Below are 20,374 nucleotides of genomic sequence, written 5' to 3'. Positions count from 1 at the left end.
TCAAATTTTACATTTACGACATGTAGGCTAAACGGTGACAAGTGGAGTTTTATTCTGAAAAACGACGACGGAAGTGACGTCGAACGCGCTCCGCGGCTGGTTCTCTTGTATCGGAGGCGGCTCAGCTTCACGCAGACGTCCGTCCGTGTGTTCCTTCGCCTTCATCCAGCCCCGCGGAGTCAGAAATCCCCCCGCCGCCCGAAGAAGAGCTTTTATTTCTGTTTCCCGACAGAACGACAGACATGCTGCTGCGTTCAGGCTCCGCACGGAGACGACGCCAGCCTGTAGAATAAAAACTTCTCCCCCACGAGTTGATCTCCACTCCGGGGGAGAGGAGGAAAGGTAAGGTGATTTAATATCAACTTCCTTGTAAAGAAAATAATGATTTTAAAGCAACAGCTGATTTCGCTTCCTCTTCCTCTCGATGTCCCACTCCTCTGTCGTTCACCTCCACCTTTTTTTATTTAAATTAATTTTAATACTGAATGAAGCCTTACTTAAATCTCTGCTGCGCCTGTGAACAGCCAACATGAGAGGCTGTGAGTTCTGATCCATAACACGGACACCTGCAGCAGTGAAATCCTCCATAAATCTACATAAATGAGTTCTTCTTACTCAAGTGTTCACGTTCAGGCTTTTTTTACTCGCCTCACTTTGGGGAAGTGGTTTCGAAACGTGTATGTGGCAGAGAGGGTTGGAGGAGGTCATCATAATCTCATCGTTAAAATGCTTATTTGTTTGTGTAAATCGGGTTGGGGTCACCAGAGGGGGTCAGAAATCAGGGTCAGAGGTCAGAGGTCAGTGTTGGTCTGTGAGCGAACCTCATTTGGAGAGATCCTGCTCTGCCAACATGGGACACGCCCTTCTGCACCCTGAGCTGAAGACAACCTGCTGCTGCTGCAACCGACTGTTAGTTTCAAATGTGAGGATGATAAAAAAAAAACAGCCAGTTAAACATCAAGATGTGACCTTTGACCCTCACAGAATCACCAAACACTCTAGTTCCATGTGCAGCTATTCTTTATCATACTTCACCGGCAAATTCATATCTTTGTCTTTTTTGTAAGTAATTTAATATGAAGACGTCACTTTGGGTTCTGAGAAATTACATTTCTTTAAAAAAACATTTCACACTTAAGGGATTCATCGTATCCTGTAAAACAAGAACATTAAAATAATTATTATCTTAGTTGTGACTCAGATTCAGTTAGATGACGAAGCTCCACCAAATATTACAATAAAAGAGAATCAAATAATATAGAACCCTTTGAATCTTTAAATAATATATATAACATTGTAACGCTCCATTTCTCTGAGTTCTGACTGCTTTCATTAGTTAATATTTTCAGTATTATTGTGACTTCGGCGGTAAAAACCTTTTTCAGCTGCATCTCTTCTTCCTTGATTCGGTCTGATCACACACTGTGCAGCTGAAACAGAAACCCCTCTGAAGATAACAAATCAAAACGCAAAAACACCTTTTTAAAACCGAAACTATTAACTGCAGTTATCAGCGTTTCAAAAAGCTGCATGCTGAGATGAACGATTGTGTCACCAAAAATATCTTCAAAGTCAATTAAAGACACTTTTCAACGTCTAAACATTAGTAACCATTTATAATCAATTCATTGTTTATTGAATTATTTTTTGAGCTGATGGTCGAACAGAATGAGACGTTTAAAGACATCAAGTTAGACTGGGAATTTCCAAAGGATGTTCATACAAATCAATTAATTCATAATGATTAGTGCAGCCCTAGAAAAAAAACAAGCGTTATAGTCAATTGATTGTTTAAACGTCGTTTTTTTAAGCAAAAAAATGCCAAATTTCACTGTTTCCAGCTTTGTCATATTGGCTGCTCTTCTTTGACTCCTATGATTGAAAATCTAGACCGAAGCATGACCTTTTATAAGAGTCAGAATGAGACGTTTAAAGACATCAAGTTAGACTGGGAATTTCCAAAGGATGTTCATACAAATCAATTAATTCATAATGATTAGTGCAGCCCTAGAAAAAAAACAAGCGTTATAGTCAATTGATTGTTTAAACGTCGTTTTTTTAAGCAAAAAAATGCCAAATTTCACTGTTTCCAGCTTTGTCATATTGGCTGCTCTTCTTTGACTCCTATGATTGAAAATCTAGACCGAAGCATGACCTTTTATAAGAGTAAACAGAATGTAGTGAGTCTTATTTGTAAAGTAAAAGTAATGTGAATGAAAAAGAAAAAAGATGCAAATGCAGGAAAACCACTCGTCATGTGCGTTTTGTGGTTTTATCCTTCTGTCAAGAATGTCAATACGTGCTACCAGGCAACTTAAACCAAAACAACTTGTTTTCCCTTTTTGACACGTACGTTTTTATATTACAAGAAAGAAAACATCAATCATAAAAGTGAGAGATAAAATTATATTAAAACTTACACTAAAAAATGTCTCAGAAGTTCGTCCAAACTACATTTTAATTTCATCGTGATCTGTCAGATTTTTGTAAAAGAGGAGGCGAGTAGCATCGGCCAAGCAGGTTCGAGCTGAGCCATGATCTGAAGATTCAGCTTTTGATTGGTTTAGAATTAGTTCCGCCATCAGACCGAGAGCCGATTGGTTGAGAGATTTTATTTTAAATCTACTGAACGTGGACTCTTTAAAAACCTGCACCGCTGCTTTTACTAAATCTTTTTACTGCAGCTTTTTTTTTTATAACAAATAATAAATAAATGACATGAAAGCAGCCCAACACACAGACTTCCGTCCGGTTTCTCTCGCTGCTGTTATCACCTGGAAGCCGATCGTATCCTCATTAAATGTTGACTCAAGTGGGAGGGGCCTAAGTTAGATATTAAAGATAAGATAAAAAAAAATAAAAAAAAAGATTCCCTAAAGTCACACATGAACAACTCGCTGTTCTAAAAGCGTAGTTTATTTCCACTTTATTTATTTCTGCATTTGAACAGTCGTTTATTTTGGAAGTTAGTTCAATAAATCCTGATGATGTTTGAAACATCTGGTCAATTAACACAAGAAGCTTTTAATTTATGAGCCTAAATGATTTAATTGGTAGTCACATTGCCTCTAAAGAGGTAGGAGCTCTAAAGTTGGATACTTTAATATAAAAGTTAAACTTGATAAATCTCTCCTTCACGATGCATCATTTGACTTAATGAATTATTGTAAATATTTTAATAATAATTCAATAATATCTTTTTATAGCAGGACTGCCCCCTTTTAGTCGACTAAATCTCTTCTCTGTTAATCCTTATGCTAATTTTCTTTCTCTGTCAATTAAATCAACTAATTGACAAAATAGTATTTCTTTAGTCGAGGACTGTCATTTTTAGCTATCCAGATGTTTCACTTTCTTTTTTTTTTATAACTGTGATTTTTCAAATTAGGCGGCTGCAAAGGTTAATTAAACTGTTATAATTAATAGTGATGCAAAGGCTTCAGTAAATAATAATAATAATAATACATACAATACAAAAAAGGAACAGAACAAAGCAAGGCAGCAGAAAACAAACAAGTTTAAACAAGCCCTCAAAAAGATAATTTTAAGTTCATTTTCAGAGCTGTGTGATTTTAAAAAAAGGCGATGAATATTGTTTTGCTATGGGATGTCTCGGAACCAATAAAAAGGGGGAAACTGGCTGTTTTACAGTACGAAGTCTGAAGCTCCAGCTGCAACCAGCGATTCAGTTCACTCCACGATAAGTCACCACATCCTTCTCCCCGAGGGCCGCAGTGCGATGATTTCATCCACGTCTGTGGGAAAATAACAGCAGGCGTACGATAACCGCCCTCACGGGATTCAAAGTTTGGTTTCAGACCCCAAACCGGTTCACGTTAAAGATGTTTGGGAGTGTTGACGTATCTGTAAACAGTTAAGCTGATGAGGAAGTGGCTTCTGTGACTCTTCCTAATCCAGAAATAGATAACAAAGTCGTTTTTCCAGTTCCTTTTAAATCTCCATGTCCTTCATTCACGTCGAGGGATTCCAACCACCGATTGGCTGCGTCCCATGTGACCTCACGCTGCGTCATAAACCAGGAACCGACGTATGAAACTGCTGCTTGTGTTTGTGTTTGACGTTTATATTCTGTCCACATCTGCTTTTCCTCCCATCATATCGCTCTCACTTTATCGGCAATGATATGTTCTTATTGTTAGTCACTTTGGACAAAAGCGTCTGCTAAATGCCCTAAATGTAAATGTAAATGTCCCCGGAAAAAACCTTTGATAAATCAACACTTTTAGACAAGAAATATTTAACATCAGCTTCTATTTTATGATTTAAATGCATTTTATTTCACTATTAACCCTAATGTTGTGTTTCATATCCAGATTTTAAATAAAGATATAGGAGTTTTATAAGAGATCAACCAGACTATGTGTATAAACCAGACTGTCTATGACCTTATTTGGAGTGTTGATGGAGTAGCTACAGTGTTAGCATAGCCCAGCTCCCATCAAACCAGACTCCATTCAGAAAACAAGCATTTTAAAAGTTGTTAGCTTGTCGTCTTGCAGACGGACCTAAGAAAACATGAGTTCAGACTTTTTACAAATTGTTGTCATAATGTCGTTATTTCGGCATCATTTCTATCCGTTTATTGCAATTCAATCACAACAAAATAGTTTGATTTGGGTTCATCCAGCTTTAGTAAACCAGCTGACGTGTCTAGCTCAGTGAAAAGCAACTCTGGCTGTTTGCGTTTGGTTTCCCGGCGTATCTGAGACTCCAGAACATGTAAAAAGCAGCGATTGTGGTTATTTCCACCCCAGAAGTCAAATAAGTCCCTTTAAGAGTTTGTCGGCAGCATGTAAATGTTTAGCGCTGCTTCTGTTTTTGACAGAAGCTATAAATAATGTTCTGTTTTGACTCGTTGACGAAGCGTGACAAGTTTGGCAAGCCTTTATCAAAAGTTTATATATTTAATTATTAGTATTATTAACCTTAAATGGTTCACTTTGAAAGTTTTTTTTTTTTAATCATCTTGTGACTTCCTTTAAAAAATAATCTAAGCCATTTAATCAGTGTGTTGACATCTTGGGAGGAAAGACTTTCTGCTCTCACATCAGATTTTTTTTTGTGAAGCATCATGTTTAGGATGGAACATCCACATGTTTAGTTGTTTATTTTACTATTCTGTATATTTGTAGTTTTCTCCTAAATTTACCAAAGGTTACAATTAGATTTAAACATGTCATATAAAAAATAATTGTCTTAATGTCAGTTATCAGCTGGGGAAGTTTTATGGTGATATCTATCAGTTTTTATTTTTAAAATGATTCCTTTCTAGCTGTTGACAGTATTAACCTGTATTAACATAATTACTTCTCCAGTAAGTTTAACGTTGTTTGTTTGTTTTGTGTAGAAACTCTCAGATTCGTCTCTTTGCTCGTCTGAACTCCCCTCTGTCCCGATGGAAGCCCGAGGAAAGTATGACTTCACTGCAACGGCCGGCGACGAGCTCAGCTTCAAGAGAGGCGACGTAATCAAGGTTGGTCAGGGCGATCCTTTTCTTAACTTCAAAATGTCTTTTTTTTATGTGTGTGTGACATCCGTTTTCTCTTCTTCTGATCAGATCTTAAGCCCACAGGACGAGTGGTTTAAAGCAGAGATGAACGGACAGGAAGGATTCGTACCACAGAACTACATCGAGGTGCAGACTCCGAGGTGGGAGGCAGTAAATCAAGCAAATCTAAACGTTTGAAGATCCAAATTGATTCAGTGTCACACGGACTGATTATACTTTTAAGATAATCTTTTTAATGTTTCCTTTTCACAAGAGAACTGTAATAAAAAAAAGAAATAGTTTCGAGGCTTGTGGTCATGAAAAAAAATATGCATTTGTAAAGGAGGAAGTTACAGCAGGTAATGCACCGCTGGGTGTAGGTGTGTGTGGTTTTCATTGTGTGCGTGTGTGTGTGTTCAGGTGGTTTCAGGAGAACGCCACCCGCAGCGCTGCGGAGGAAATCCTCCGTCACAAAGGCGTGGGAGACTTCGTGATCCGAGGATCCCAGAGCTCCCCGGGAGACTTCTCCATCTCCGTCAGGTGGGTTCAAGATCTCCAAGAGCTCAGAAAAAGAAACTGGCAGAGAGAACGCAGCTTTTCAGGCTCTTTGGGCATTGGCTTCACTTTTCACAACCTGAGGGTTCTGAAACCAATTTTACAGAAGAGAAAAAAAAAAGGGATTTGATGTAAAAAATACGACTGTTTCTTTTAAATTTAGCGTATAACAAGATAAATGAAGAATAATCCCAACGATTAAACTGGGAAATGTATTGTTCATTTCACACTCTTGATGCATAACCACATGGGATTAGTCATTGAGGGTGTTATCTAGTTTCTAACACTGAAATCTGGTAAAACATTAAACTGGTGTTCCCCCTCTATGCCCATCAACAAACATAAAAGAGTTGATGTCTGACTCATCGTCCTCTCAGTGTCTCTGATGTGCTGCAAACTTTGCAAAGACTTCACATATTTACAAACCGGTAGATCTGCAGGAAGATGCTCGAGTAAACTGGTTTCTGTGCCAAGGACGACCTCTCCAGTAAAAACCCTCCATGTTGTAGTTCTGTACGACAACCAGCAGAGGACCATCCAGCCGAGGAAATCCATCCGGAATGACAGGATTCAAAACCAGTTTTATTTGTGGTCAGTGTGGGTCACAGATGAGTAATGAGACGGAGTGAGTGTGGACCCAGCAGGAAAACCACCAAAACGATTAAAATTATTTATGAAATGGATTAAAAAGCTATAATAACAGTGATACTTGTAAAACTATAATAATAAAAAAACTATAAAATAGAATAAAGACTTACATCTTAAATATAATAAATTAAGTGATTAATAAAATAATAAATTTAATATTTACAGCTTAAATAGAATAAAATAAGTGATTAATAAAATAATAAATGAATAATATTTACATCTTAAATATAATAAAATTAGTGATTAATAAAATAATAAATTAAATATTTACAGCTTAAATATAATAAAATGAGTGATTAATCAAATAAATGAAATAATATTTACAGCTTAAATATAATAAATTAAGTGATTAATAAAATAATAAATTAAATCATTTTTACATCTTAAAATAGAATAAAATAAGTTATCAATAACATTATACTTAAATAGAATAAAAAGATAATATTTACATCTTAAATAGAAAATTAGTCATCAATAAAATAATACTAAAATAGACTAAAAAATAATATTTACATCTTAAATAGAATAAAATAAGTAAATAGAATATTATATAATAAATAAATACATAAACAAATAAATAAAAGGAAGGCCTGGAATATGAATAGGTTGGTTATATATTTACGTTTAAAGATCTTTGGAAACCAGTGAAGAAGCTCACAGAGAAAACAGGAAGTCAGCTGATCAACACGTTCTCGTCCTCAGGCACGAGAGCGACGTTCAGCACTTCAAAGTGATGAAGGACAACAAAGGCCAGTACTTCCTGTGGTCTGAGAAGTTCTCCTCCCTCAACAAGCTGGTGGACTTCTACAAGGCCACCTCCATCTCCAAAACCAGGGAGATCTACCTCAACGACGGCAGCTCGGACAGCAACAGCCCCCCCGCCCAGACGGTAGGACTCCCTTCTGTTTACACCTCCAACTAAACTTCCAGAAGAAGACCTCACGCTGACCTACTAACAGATTTCTACTATCATCCTGTTTACAGGAGTTTAAACTAATATTCTCTACATATTCACAAGTCTATACAAATCACCCACAAGCATTTTTTCTCACATTTTTGCTTCAAAAATTACTCAAACTATCAAAATTATTGGTGGACAAATTGATTATTTTTGTAGTACAATAAAAAGAAATATAGAACAATTTAAATAATTATAATGGTTAAATGCTGCTACTTTGGCCTAAATAGCCAACAGCTGGATATTAAAAAACAAAATTTGTCAACATCAAATTTAATACAATTTTGATATGTTGAACTCTTTTATTGTGTTGGGGTATAGCGACTTACAATAAGTACATTTGTCAAAAGAAGGAAACAAAGAAACCACAACGTATCATTGCTGATAAAGTAAGAGCTAAAAATAGAACAAGTGTTAGGTTCTCATCTGAGTAAACTAGTACTTCAAGAGCAACAGTGCTACGATCAGAGTGCTATAGGTAAGGGTTTTTTTTTGGGGGGGGGGGGGGGGGGGGTGTTAGTGGGTCATGCTAGTCGAGGTGAAGTCTGAACAGGTGAGTCTTGAGCCTTTTTCGGAAAATGGCAAATGACTCTGCTGTCCTGACATTAGTCGGGAGTTCGTTCCACCACTGAGGACCAGAACAGAGAAGAGTCTGGACTTTGCTGAGCGACATTTGTTTGATTTCAGCGATGGTGGTACCAGCCGGCCAGCTGAAGTAGAGGAGCGAAGTGCTCGCTTCGGGGCATGAGGTTTGACCAGTGTTTGAAGGTAGATGGGTGCCGTTCCATTGATGGCCCTGAAGGCCAGTGTCATCGTCTTGAATTGGATGCGTGCTGCAACAGGGAGCCAGTGGAGGTCACGGAGGAGGGGGGTCACATGGGAGAATTTGGGTAGATTGAAGATAAGGCGTGCTGCAGCGTTCTGGATACGCTGCAATGGTTTAATCGCAGAGGCCGGGAGTCCGGCCAGGAGAGAGTTGCAGTAGTCAAGGCGGGAGATGACCAGTGCTTGGACCAGGAGTTGCGTTGCGTCCTTTGTGAGGAGGGTCCGAATCCTGCGGATGTTGTAGAGGGCAAATCTGCAGGATCGGGCCACAGCAGTGATGTTGGGGGTGCAGGATAGTTGGTCATCGAGGATTACACCCAGGTTCCTCGCAGTTGACGACGGCAATACTGTGATGCCCTCGACAGTGACCGACAGGTCCATGCGAGGGCAGTCTTTCCCTGGGATGAAGAGGAGTTCGGTTTTATTCAGGTTAAGCTTGAGGTGATGTGCAGTTGTCCAGACAGAGATGTCAGCCAGACAGTCCGAGATGCGAGTTGCAATGTGAGTGTCAGAGGACGGGGGAAAAGAGAGGAACAGCTGGGTGTCATCTGCGTATTATGGAAGATTAATTTAAAGTAAAGTCTGTGAATGCACATTTTTTTAAATACAGAAACAGATTTATTAGGCACAGATTTAACCCATATTTTAAAAACAAAAAGACTGAAGGTTCACCTGAACCCTGAATAAAGAACCTAGAAGGCAAACGTTTGGATATAATCAGCTGTTTGATTTATTCCTTCATCTTCTTTACTATTGTATAATGAATTATTTGTTTTTAACTAATGAAATGTAATAACAGACCCAGAGTTATTTATTTCACACTGATGTAAAAACTCTAAATAACTGGTAAATGACCACTCTTGTCGCTGTGTGCTGCCCTCTACTGGCTGTGCGTTTCCTTCCTGTAGGTGAAGAGAGGAAGTTTGCCTGAACAACGTAACGCAGCAGCTGCAGCCGCCGTCGCTTCGCCGCGCCGAGCTTCAGACCAGCCTCACAACCAGCTGGTACGACACACGCCTCGCCGCCATCGGCCTGACGTTTTGTTCACGTGATCGGATTTGTAAAAACTGTTTTAAACAATCAATGACATCAAAGCAGATCCTTCATAATACTGTTTTATGCTGTTGATTTAAAAAAATGTATATTATAATTTAATATTTAGTACTTATATGGTGTCATAATTAAACTTGACATCAATGTTGATTAACAAAACATTTAGAAATGTTTTGCTTCATATGAATGAAGGTTTTCTTTTTATATGAAGCAACATTTTTTACAGTGTAAATTATCTTTTCTACTTGTTTTGTTGAAAGACTCTGCTTTCTTACCCACAATCCACTGCAGAAGTAAACCCTGCAGGTACAAATGGGCAATCACAGCTCTACGTCTTGTTTTAGTTTGGCGGCCAGCTAAAGCAGGAAGGCTGAGCGTTGTCCGTCTTGTTTCCAGGCTAAGAGAGCCGGTCTGGAGGAGCGAGCTCACACCATCGGTCACACGGGAAGAAACAGCCCCATCATGGCGGCTCAGCCTCCCCGACGTACGTCCGACACCATGCCGCTCCCTCAGGTCAGCCTCCTCACAACACACACTCATGTGTGTTGACATGTTTATGTGTTGTAATATTTTTATATGATATAAATAATGTTAAACAGCGCTTGCTGATGGTTTTCCTTGCCGTGTCCCACAGAGGGCGACCACGCTGCAGGTGAAGGCGCTGTTCGACTTCACGGCGGAGGAAGACGACGAACTTGGGTTCAGCGCCGGTGACATCATCGAGCTGTTGGACCACTCTGACGCGTCGTGGTGGAAAGGGAGGCTGCGGGGGAAGAGCGGGCTGTTTCCAGCCAACTACACGATACAGCTGTGAGCTGTGTTCATCACGACGCCCCAAAGGACAAGGTTTCAGATAATATTCACAGAAATGCTGCAGAAAGACGCAGAGACGGGAACTTCAACTCAAAATCTGCTGCAGGTGGCACCGAGGAAGGTTCCTTTAAACATTTCAATCATGTCTGACAACAACAGGTCTATTTATTTGCAAAAGGCTGATTGGCCGGTCTGTTTCTGCTCATGTTGTGTAAGTGTAGTCATGTTTTATACCACCAAACGTTTTGTATGACAAGATCTGTAGATTTCTCAAGAAGCCTGAATGCTTTACATAGACGTGTACCCTCCTCACAATTAAAAGTCATTTAAAAAAAAACCTGTGTGAAGGTTTGTGCTATTAGTGTTTCCTAAAACCTACATTTATTTTTTTATTTTTTATTTTTTTTTATAAGAAACCCTGCAATTGACTTGTTCAGTGACTCCTGGACTTATTTTTTTTTTATAAGTATTGTCCGGAATATATATATATATATACACACACACACAATATCAATTGTTTTGACGGACGTAGTATGTTTAATTCGTGGTTCAATTCAAACGGCGAGTGTCTTGTTTCCCTCCAAAATAAGGAAAAACGGAAGTGGCGGGACTTCGTACTTTTTATTTCTTTTTTTTTTTAATTGAAAAGATGAATTTACAGAATATTAAGGCCTATAAAACCCGTCAATAACACATCTGAACACACAAGTCACATCGGATATAAATAATAACTTAAATTATATTGTGTAAATAAACATTGAATAATCTTCGTACCTTCTTAAAAAGTAATCTATTTGTTCAATAATGTACAGCAAGTGTTTTCCACCATGTCAGCACGACAGAAGAAAAAATAACCATGTATTTTAATGAATGTGAGTATTGTTTATGAATATAATATCACCTGCTTTGCTGATCTCAAGCGGCACATTTATGCAGAGCAATTTAACGCAAAAAAAAAATATATATATATATATATATATTCTGAAAGTTCTGCTACAGGAAGTCCGTGGCGGGAAGCCAAACAGCGGTTAGTCCCGCCTCCTGCTTCCTACCTGAGGGACTTACCTGAGCACCTGCCGTACCTGTCGGCGCAGGTATCTGTGTTGGAGAGCAGCAGCGGACCGGGAGAGACCACTCCGGGTAGGAGGGGGGTGTGTGTGGGGGACTTGAACCTTTGACTATGGCGGACTCTCAGCTGGTCTGCATGGACGACAAGCACGTGAACGAGAAGATCCCGGAGACCAGACCGGAGTTTTACTACAGCGAGGAGCAGCGCGCGGCCCTGGAGGAGCTCCTCCGGAACGGGGACGGCGCGTTCAAGATGCGGCTCAAGGAGGACCACGTCCGGGACTTCCTCTGCGCCAGGGAGATCGGGTTCATCCGGAAAACGTTTCAAGAGTACGACGCGGACAGCGAGCCCGAGTCCGGGGAGCACGAGAAGTCCAAGGAGTCCTCCAGCGCGGACTCCGGGGTTCACTCCACCTACTGGCCCCAGATGTCCGACACAGAGGTGCCGTCCCTGGACATCGGCTGGCCCGGCAGCAGCGGCGTCTACAAGGGGGTGACGCGGGTGTCCGTGTACTCCCATCCGCCCAAGGAGCCCGGGCCGCACATCAAGGAGGTGGTGAGGCGGCTGATCCAGGAGGCGCACAAGGTAAGGAGTCTATAATAAACTTTATTCTAGGACAAGTGATGTCTGATGTCAAATTAAAGCAACACTTACTCTTCAACCGTATCGATAATAATAATCATAGGAACAATCGTTTATATTATTGTAAATTAATCAACACCAGTATTGAACATTAATTTCCTAATTTTGACCGGTTTTAATATATTTAATACATTAACGCATCTGGTTACTAAATCCAGAAACCTGATTTTACAAAAAACCCTAATTAAAATGAAAAAATCCCACCAGTAAATCTTATTAGTGTGCTTTATGTCTCTGACCTGAATTTGGCCCAAACAATACATCTGAAATATTCACAATAACTGGCTGATCATGTGACCGCCTCTACAGGTGAGTCCCCCCCCCCCCAGGCTGAGATGAGTAACTTTATGAATACAGACAGAAAGCATCAATGTTTTCAATAGTCAAGAATAATTCTAACATGTTTATTTAAATTTACAGTTTTTATTTTTAAAGGAAGAACAAGTTTTGTTTCATCTTAGCTGTCTTTATGCTAAGCTAAGCTAACAACTGCTTGCTGTAGATAATGTATAGTGTGTGTATATGTAGGTATATATATACATACAGTATGTATAATAGTGATTTTATTCCAGGTAACTTTGTGCAGGGACTTTACTGACAAGCTTCAGACAGGTATCAACATGTTAATCCTAAACGTCTGCTTGCCAAGGAAATGAAAATATAACTGACAGTTCAGAGTTATGAGTCTGCATTCAGCTCAACAGAACATGGATGACGTTGGTACGTCTATAATCCTTCACATCCTTAAAGTAAGCGCGTTTCCTGTCGGGCTGCGCGGTAGAAAACAATGACGATGCACTTTTTTAAAACTTCAGACGTGAAACCAAAGCACGGCTCTAACGTCTTGCATGAATGACGTCATGAAGTAAAAACACCATCCTTCACTGACTTTACCAGCTAAATCTGCTGGTGTTCATAATCACCTGATCAGGGGTTAACAAAGCCGAGGCAGTACTTTTTAAAAACATGAACACCAATGGGAGAGTCCCATGCGAGTTTAAACAAGCTGAGTCATCGGCGGTGGAAGTTTCCGGTGGAAGGCCGAGCGGCTCTAAATGTCAGCTTCACATCAGGACTTGCAGCAGCAGAGAGATAAAGAACTTGTTCAGTCATCCTGCAGGCCAGCCCGGGGTTGGTACAGTACTTCTTTATTCCCCCCCACAGCCTCCTTCTGATTGGCTGACCTACCAGGTATGCACACCTATAGCCTAAAGAGGGGAGGATCCTTAAACTGTGATTGATGTGAGGCTCCAGACGTGATCGGGTTTGTTCTAAAACTAGTGGGATCTCCTTTTTAAAGCTGTTAAACAAACAAATAAACGAATCCTCGCTGTTTCCTGTTGACATTAGAGGCTATGACAGCGTAATGACATCGTGCTGAGGTTGTTCCCCCTTTTGAGGTGAAATCAATTATCTACTCCCGAATGAATGCCAAACACTTGACAGTACTTCTGCATTTCAGTACCCTGAAGTGAAGAGTTTGTACTTGCGGTATCAAGCATAAAAGGCTACAGGGTGTCTTTATCTCATAAAGCACAGCAGTGGGATGTAACCATGAGCCAGGTGTTTCTACATGACACCTGGAGAATTATGAGGCTACTAAGTTGAACCGCATTCAAATGTAAGTAATATCCTTTGATTATCCATCGATCAGTCGGGGTTTATTCATGTGGCACCTTTCAGACAAATCAAATTGAAAAGTCTAATGATTGACACGAACATAGAGGATGTTTAAAAAACACTTGGAGACTTATGTGCACCAAAAATCAAATATGTCTCTGAATAAATTCATAGTAAAAGAGTAAAATGTGTTTAAGAGTGAACTAAAAATACTAAATAAAAATATATGCAAATCATAAAAACACAAAATTTTGTATGAAGTATTTTAGCTTTTTTTACACCAAACATGAAGCAAAATGTTTTGCCTCACAGCAAGTTTGACCGCAGGTTGATTTTTGTTTATTTGCGTTGCTCGGCAACCGTTGGCTGAAATAACCACAGTTTCCTCAGATTTTCTCTCTCTGATTTTTCATACGCCGTCCTCTAAAACAGATGTTTGTCCGTTTCTTCTCAGACGAGTGTTTGTATGACTGTGTACTTAATGATTTACTTTGAAATGATTGCTTGTCAACCTCCTGTCAGGTAAACCTGTTGGGGAGGCTGTTGGATCCGGTCCTGACTTGTACACCAGATCCGCAATAAGGAAAAGAATAAAAGCATGACTGACTGTAAATTGCCCTCGGGCCATAAAATGTGTCACAGCAATGTTTGGTTAATAAAGTATACAAGCATTAAATATGCAATGATACATACTCAGATCCTGTATATTTATGTTACGGTTATGACTGCTGGTAAAACTAATTAAAAATAATTGTTTATAATACGAGCCGCTGCTGGAAAACAAGTTCCACGGAAGTATCGACTGGTGATTCCTCAGTAAATGACACACACGTTACTTGGTATCGCACCACTAATTATAAGTTAGACTCCTCATTGTGTTTGTTGACGGTGGGAGTGGTGATTCACGAGTCTGAAGCCGAAGCAGGCGGGTTGTTGGCAGCGAGACGGCATCGTCAGCTGAAAGCAATGAAACAGTTATGGAAACTGTCTCATGGTGAGAAATGAAATGGATAAACAGGTAAAATCATTAGTTAAAGAACTACAGTTTCCACATGATCACCATGGCAACATGGCATTTGTAGTACCCCCCGCCTCCCTGAAAAACCTCCCTGTTCCCCTCAAGGGTGAAGTAACAAACAAGCCTGTCAATGCAATTCAATCCCATTGCTTTCAAGGCCCAACCCGAGCCTGGAGATATAAGCCCCTCCCCCCTCTGTGTTCCCCAGGTGGTGGCCATCGTCATGGACCTCCTGACAGACCTGCAGATCCTCCAGGACCTGCTGGACGCCTCGCTGCGGCGCGGGGTGGCGGTCTACGTGGTGCTGGAGGCCCGCGGCGTTCCCCACTTCCTGGACATGTGCACCCGGCTGCAGATCAACGGCGTGCATCTGAGGGTGAGCATACGTACAGTAGGACGTTCCCTCCTCCTCCATTATGATATCCTTACAGAGGGTTTCGGGTTTGTTTGCCGAGGCTATGAGGCCTTCGCTGCAACACAATGAAACATTGTGCTTCTCACACAACACTTGGAAAACTCAACACCATCTGTTTTTTTCTCTTGGAAATGTGTCCAGGATCATCTGGATAATAAAAAAAAACAGTTTAACTATTTTGCATACATACATACATAGTCTTTGCTTGACCCGATGTTTGCCGTTGCTATGACAACAAGTGAAAGCTACCGCTAGCATCTTAGCCCAACGACCCGATCAATAATCACCCATAAGATGACAATATGAATAAAACCAACAATAAGCATCAACATCATCACACCAGCAGCAAATCTGCTACTTTTCTTTCTTGGAATATTTGTTTTTTTTTCCTACAGTGGCCCTAATACGCTGTTGTTGATATTAGGGTAATAGTAATCCAAAAAAATAAATGTTCTTTAAAAAGTAAAAAGAGACAAATTTCAATGGTGAGTATCAAACATAAGATTTTTTTTTTTAGGAATACCATAAATTGAAAGGCTGAAATATTGATGTACGGTATATAAATATAAGCCAATCATCTTCCAGTCCTGAACCTGAGACATGAACAGGAAGTCCTGACCTAGATCCAGAGCCCAGCAGCCAGACCGTCATACCTCCACCGGGACCTGATCCCCGGTCTTATCTGCTGTATGCAGAGTTTTAGTACTCTGCTGGTTGAACTGGAGCACTGGGGAGGCTGCTGGTTATAGTGGTGTCGGCTGATAAGGCAGTGAAAGGACCTTTTCAGAGCGCCGGGCTCCGTTTCTCTCCTCACAAATTAACATTCATAGATCCTGAGAACAAAATCCAAACTGTAACTCGACCTCCTCTTGCTTTTCTTTCTCTTCCCTTTATGTAAACATCTCCGGCTGAAGGCTTTTCCTTTATTTTCCTTGAGAAGGTTTAATGTCTGAAGGTGTGACGGTTTACTCAGGCTTCACTCCTGTGATGTTGAAGCCAGCAGAGTGTGTAACCAAGCGGGTGTTTTCCTTTGCAGAACCTGCGAGTGCGGATGGTGAGAGGTTCGGGGCTCGCCCTGTCCTTTGGAAAGCTGCCCGGCTCGCTGTGCTCCAAGTACATGCTGGTGGACGGGGAGAAGGTCCTGTTCGGGTCCTACAGGTGAGCCTGGATAATAGATCTGACGGGATTCAACCCCTGAACTCAACACGTCATACTGTGCAGATGATTCTTGTTGATGGTTCTTGTTTATTATTATTATCTCACTTTTGTGAGAAGGTGGGGGGGGAAAAACCCGACCCACAGCTAAAATTTGAACTCCTGAAAGATCTATGACGGCGTATCAGGGCCGGAGGGGGCAATATTCCAAGATAAAAAGTCACAGACTTGCTACTTTATTATGGAGGTCATAGAGGAAGTAAACACGTTGCTTGACCGGATGTTTGCCGTTGCTATGACCACAAGTGAAAACTACCGCTAGCATCTTAGCCCAACGACCCAATCAATAATCTCATTTAGCCTCATAAATAAAAGCAACAATAGGCATCAACATCATCACCTTAACGAGGCGTTGTCCCACGTTGGGATGATTAATTACATAAATAAATGCGTACATTCATGTGGAAGTTAGCTAGCATACATGCTGGTTGTTTGCACACTTTAGAAACTTTAGAAAGTTGCACATTTACTTTACTCTGAATATTGCCTCCCTCTCTTGGCTCCGTTTTTGTTCTCCCTACAGTGGCTCTAATACGGCGTCGTATAAAACAGATGTTTGTTCGTTACAATAAGAACTTTTAAGATCGTTTTCATGTAAGAACCTTCGTACAGACAGATTTGTTCTTCGGTGGCACCTACGGATGATACGAGAGGACTTTTCTGAGGTTTTTAATGAAGTTAATGAATTCATTTAAAATTTTTAGTCTTTAAAAATACATTTAAAAAACTTTAAATGTACCATTCAAGGACATCAATCAAAAAGTCTCCCTTATACTCGACTGTATCTTCTGAAATAAAACAGTTGATTTAACTTTTTACCAAAAATGTAATTAATTAAATGTAAATGTATCCTGGTTGAATTAAAAGTCAGGTGATATAAATCAGTACGTATAAAATGATGAATATCAAACCATGCTGCAGGCGACAACACAATAGGAAAGCAGGCAGAGCGGCACAATAACTTTCTGAAGCATAATCAAGCGCTGGAATGACTGGAATGCTTTTTGCGTCCTTATCTCGATGTTCCTGTTGAGTAGATCGATTGTTTTGTATCCGTCGGATTGCAGATCAACTGTTCTGATAACTGACCCGACACAACCTCCGTGAGATTATTACGAGGAGGCCGAGAGCTTTCTGTGCGTCATCCATTTTACCTGATTAACAACGTTATGTAAATAATTCCACCGCCTCCGTTTGTTCACCACGTACACTCCTGTTGAATGTGGAGCGATGATGTCACACTTCTGAACATCACGCAGTCAAAATGTGTGAAAGTGGAAAATAATCTGCAGGTTTAAAGTCTGTTTGTGGTCGATGGACATTCAGTAAGGCTTTTATAAATCTGAGATGTGGAAATAAGCAGATTTGAATGTTATGGAAACAACATAAAGAGATGAGCTGCTGTGTCCGCCGTCTGATGACATCATTTCTCAGCAGCTATAGGGTTAAACCAGGTTATGCTAAGCTAGCTGGCTGGCAGTTGCTTCATATTTAACCAATGTAATAGTAGTGCATGATAGGTCAATCTTCTCATCAAACTCTCGTCAACAAATCAAATGAGATTTTTTATCCCAGAACATGAAACTATTTCTTATCTCTTCCACCCCAGTTTTTGGTCTTTAATGCCTCTCGTCCTGCAGCTTCACCTGGACTTCCTCCCGGATGGACAGGAACACGGTCACCGTGATGTCGGGACACATCGTAGACTCCTTCGACAACGACTTCCGGGAGCTGTACGCCGTCTCGGAGCAGGTGGACCTGTACGCCGAGTTCAACATCACCAAGCCGCCCATCGCAGCGCCCATCCGGAAGCCGGAGGTGGAGAAGATCCGGCCCCTGCCCGTCTCCACGTCTCGCTTTCAGGTCTCCGTGGGAGACTCCAGACAGGCCGACCTGAAGGTGCCCGCGCATAAATACCACAATCCTAAGTACTCTTTAGTTGTTGGGAACAGCATGGGCCACACGGGTTCCCTGCAGGATCTGTCAAAGCCGAGCGACTCGCTGGTCGGCCGGCTGAACGGCCTGCACAACATCTCTCAGGTCAGCAGGGACACGGTGGACCAGGTCCCCCCACAGAGTCCTGGTCCACATGCAGAGGAGGACAACAACGACGGCAAGGGAGGCTTGAAGAAGATCTTCGGGTCAAAGAAGCAACGCAGCTCCTTCAGGCAATTCTTGAAAGGCCGGGGAGCCAATCAGAGCACAGAGACTATAGAGGAGGGCGTGGTCACGCCACAGAGCCCCTCCTCCCCCGCCGCCTGTAAAGTGTCGGGGACCAACGGCGTCGCAGGAAATGGGTCGGAGGACTCGTTTGAGATCATTGACGTACCGGGTCCACTGAAATCCAAAGGCAAGAAACCCTCGAAGCCCCTTCCGAGAAGTTTGTCTCTGCAGACCCTGAACACCGGGGACGAAGACGGTACGTCCTCACATAGTCCTCACGTAGTCCTTTATTCATCAATCTGCTGATCAGTTCCTTCATTGATTCATTAGGTCGATAAAACCAAGACGCCGTATTAGGGCAAATTATAAAGTGGCAAATTTGAGAGTTTATTCCGATGCTAACAACCAGCATCTATGCTAGCTAACTTCCCATGAATGTACGTTTATGTTTCTAATGACAACGCCTCGTTAAGGTCCTTAGGGTGATGCTGTTGATGCTTATTGTTGCTTTTATTCATATGAGGACAAATTGTCATCTTATAGATGTTTATTGATCGGGGTGGTTAGGCTAAGATGCTACGGTAGTTTTCTGTGTTGTCATAGCAACGGCAAACATCTGATCAACGTGTTTAATTCCTCTATGACCTCTAGAATAAAGTAGAAAATTTGGCCCTAATATGCCGTTGCAATAAAACAGTAAAAAACGCAGCTTCACATTTTGTCAAAATTCAAAAATATTTACAGTGTTATAAAACGGAGAAATGTTCATATTTAATGAGCTAAAACAAGAGGATATTTGTCATTTTTTGCTTGCAAATAAATGTTTAAATTCTAGAATAATAATCAATGATATTTGTGTCAATCGTGGACTCCGATACAAGCTTGTTGATTGATAAGCTGTTTGCTTAACACCAACTTCACTTTAACATTGCTTTTTTATCTTTTGTCACTCAAAAATGTAACAGATAAATACATATATAAACTATAAATGCGTCCCTTTTGTTATTTTCCAGCAGGATTTAAAAGCCGGCGGCGGCATCAGAAGAAGAACTGCATCCAGTCATGAGAACCTGAAGGACGTTCAGAGGAGCGGCGGGCCTCACGAGTCACAGCGCGTCACCTCGCCGTAACCAGGTGACATCGCTGCCACGCTGCAGGTGAAAGTCCTGCTGGGAGTGACCACCATGTTGTAGTTTAACTAATCACGTGAGGAATAACAAGACAAACAAACACTGAAGCCAAAGTGCCGACGGAGGGGGAATTCATAGGTTTTTGTATTAAATTATTTGAACCTTAACACCACACACACACACACACACACACAGAGAGGCCGTGTCGCCCAGGTAGCGTGGGTGGATGACATCACACCTGGTTGCTATGGAAACAGGAGAAGTGATCGTCGTGTCACCTTACAGGCGAACCTGGGAGTTCGTCAGGCTGTGAATAATGCAGCGGCGCTCGTCTGAGGTGTGTTTTTACGCTCTGGGTTTATTCAGCAGAAACAGACTCAAATGTGAAATCCTTGAGAACCACTTCGGGTGCAAATAATCCCGACTTTGTAGCAGAAATTGAATAAAAAGACATGAAAACATCAAGCTTTGTGTGTGTTAAAAGTCTGGACACGTGTCCTAGAGGAGAGAAAAGAAGTTTGTGTTTTATTGGTCATTATTTATTAATAAAATATCCTTTCATTTAAAAGACCTCTTCTGCAATAATCTCATATGTAAAGTTAATTATTAAATTAATTTATCTGTTTAAGTAGCTTGAAAGAAATCATCTGGAAGGAGACCTTTCCATTTATTTAATCTTCTGTTTGCAGTCCCTTCACCCTCTTGAATATCTTCAAATACACATTTAACATTGTTTTATTA

General features: G+C 40.8%; 2 protein-coding genes across 4 annotated transcripts; both read left to right on the top strand.

Moving 5' to 3' along the window:
- Nucleotides 1-103: 103 nt before the first annotated feature.
- On the top strand, nucleotides 104-10,703 carry grap2a (GRB2 related adaptor protein 2a). Of its 2 annotated transcripts, none has more exons than XM_084036512.1 (8): nucleotides 104-342; nucleotides 5,369-5,494; nucleotides 5,579-5,670; nucleotides 5,930-6,049; nucleotides 7,415-7,601; nucleotides 9,404-9,499; nucleotides 9,945-10,061; nucleotides 10,183-10,703. In XM_084036512.1, the coding sequence occupies exons 2-8, from the start codon at nucleotides 5,417-5,419 to the stop codon at nucleotides 10,360-10,362; spliced, it is 870 nt and encodes a 289-aa protein (XP_083892638.1). In that variant the 5' UTR covers nucleotides 104-342; nucleotides 5,369-5,416; the 3' UTR covers nucleotides 10,363-10,703. The 2 variants fall into 2 exon arrangements, with proteins under 2 accessions (XP_083892638.1, XP_083892639.1); XM_084036513.1 differs by having other exon boundaries at nucleotides 104-347.
- Nucleotides 10,704-11,432: 729 nt separating this feature from the next.
- On the top strand, nucleotides 11,433-20,098 carry fam83fa (family with sequence similarity 83 member Fa). Of its 2 annotated transcripts, none has more exons than XM_084038043.1 (5): nucleotides 11,433-12,015; nucleotides 14,919-15,086; nucleotides 16,162-16,283; nucleotides 17,981-18,759; nucleotides 19,517-20,098. In XM_084038043.1, the coding sequence occupies exons 1-5, from the start codon at nucleotides 11,542-11,544 to the stop codon at nucleotides 19,567-19,569; spliced, it is 1,596 nt and encodes a 531-aa protein (XP_083894169.1). In that variant the 5' UTR covers nucleotides 11,433-11,541; the 3' UTR covers nucleotides 19,570-20,098. The 2 variants fall into 2 exon arrangements, with proteins under 2 accessions (XP_083894169.1, XP_083894170.1); XM_084038044.1 differs by having other exon boundaries at nucleotides 11,434-12,015; nucleotides 19,520-20,098.
- Nucleotides 20,099-20,374: the final 276 nt, after the last annotated feature.

The sequence above is a fragment of the Eutrigla gurnardus genome (genome assembly GCF_963514095.1).
Source record: "Eutrigla gurnardus genome assembly, chromosome: 20".
Lineage (NCBI taxonomy): Eukaryota > Metazoa > Chordata > Actinopteri > Perciformes > Triglidae > Eutrigla > Eutrigla gurnardus.
The sequence above is the reverse complement of the archived record's forward strand: the minus strand, read 5'-3'. Positions and strand labels throughout refer to the sequence as shown.

Excerpts from the sequence above, each read along its gene's own strand:
- fam83fa (XM_084038043.1), top strand. The coding sequence starts at position 11,542 with ATGGCGGACTCTCAGCTGGTCTGCATGGACGACAAGCACGTGAACGAG. Across the intron at positions 12,016-14,918 it reads TGATCCAGGAGGCGCACAAG|GTGGTGGCCATCGTCATGGA; the intron begins GTAAGGAGTCTA and ends TGTGTTCCCCAG. Across the intron at positions 16,284-17,980 it reads GTCCTGTTCGGGTCCTACAG|CTTCACCTGGACTTCCTCCC; the intron begins GTGAGCCTGGAT and ends CTCGTCCTGCAG.
- grap2a (XM_084036512.1), top strand. The coding sequence starts at position 5,417 with ATGGAAGCCCGAGGAAAGTATGACTTCACTGCAACGGCCGGCGACGAG. Across the intron at positions 5,495-5,578 it reads AGAGAGGCGACGTAATCAAG|ATCTTAAGCCCACAGGACGA; the intron begins GTTGGTCAGGGC and ends TCTTCTGATCAG. Across the intron at positions 5,671-5,929 it reads ATCGAGGTGCAGACTCCGAG|GTGGTTTCAGGAGAACGCCA; the intron begins GTGGGAGGCAGT and ends GTGTGTGTTCAG.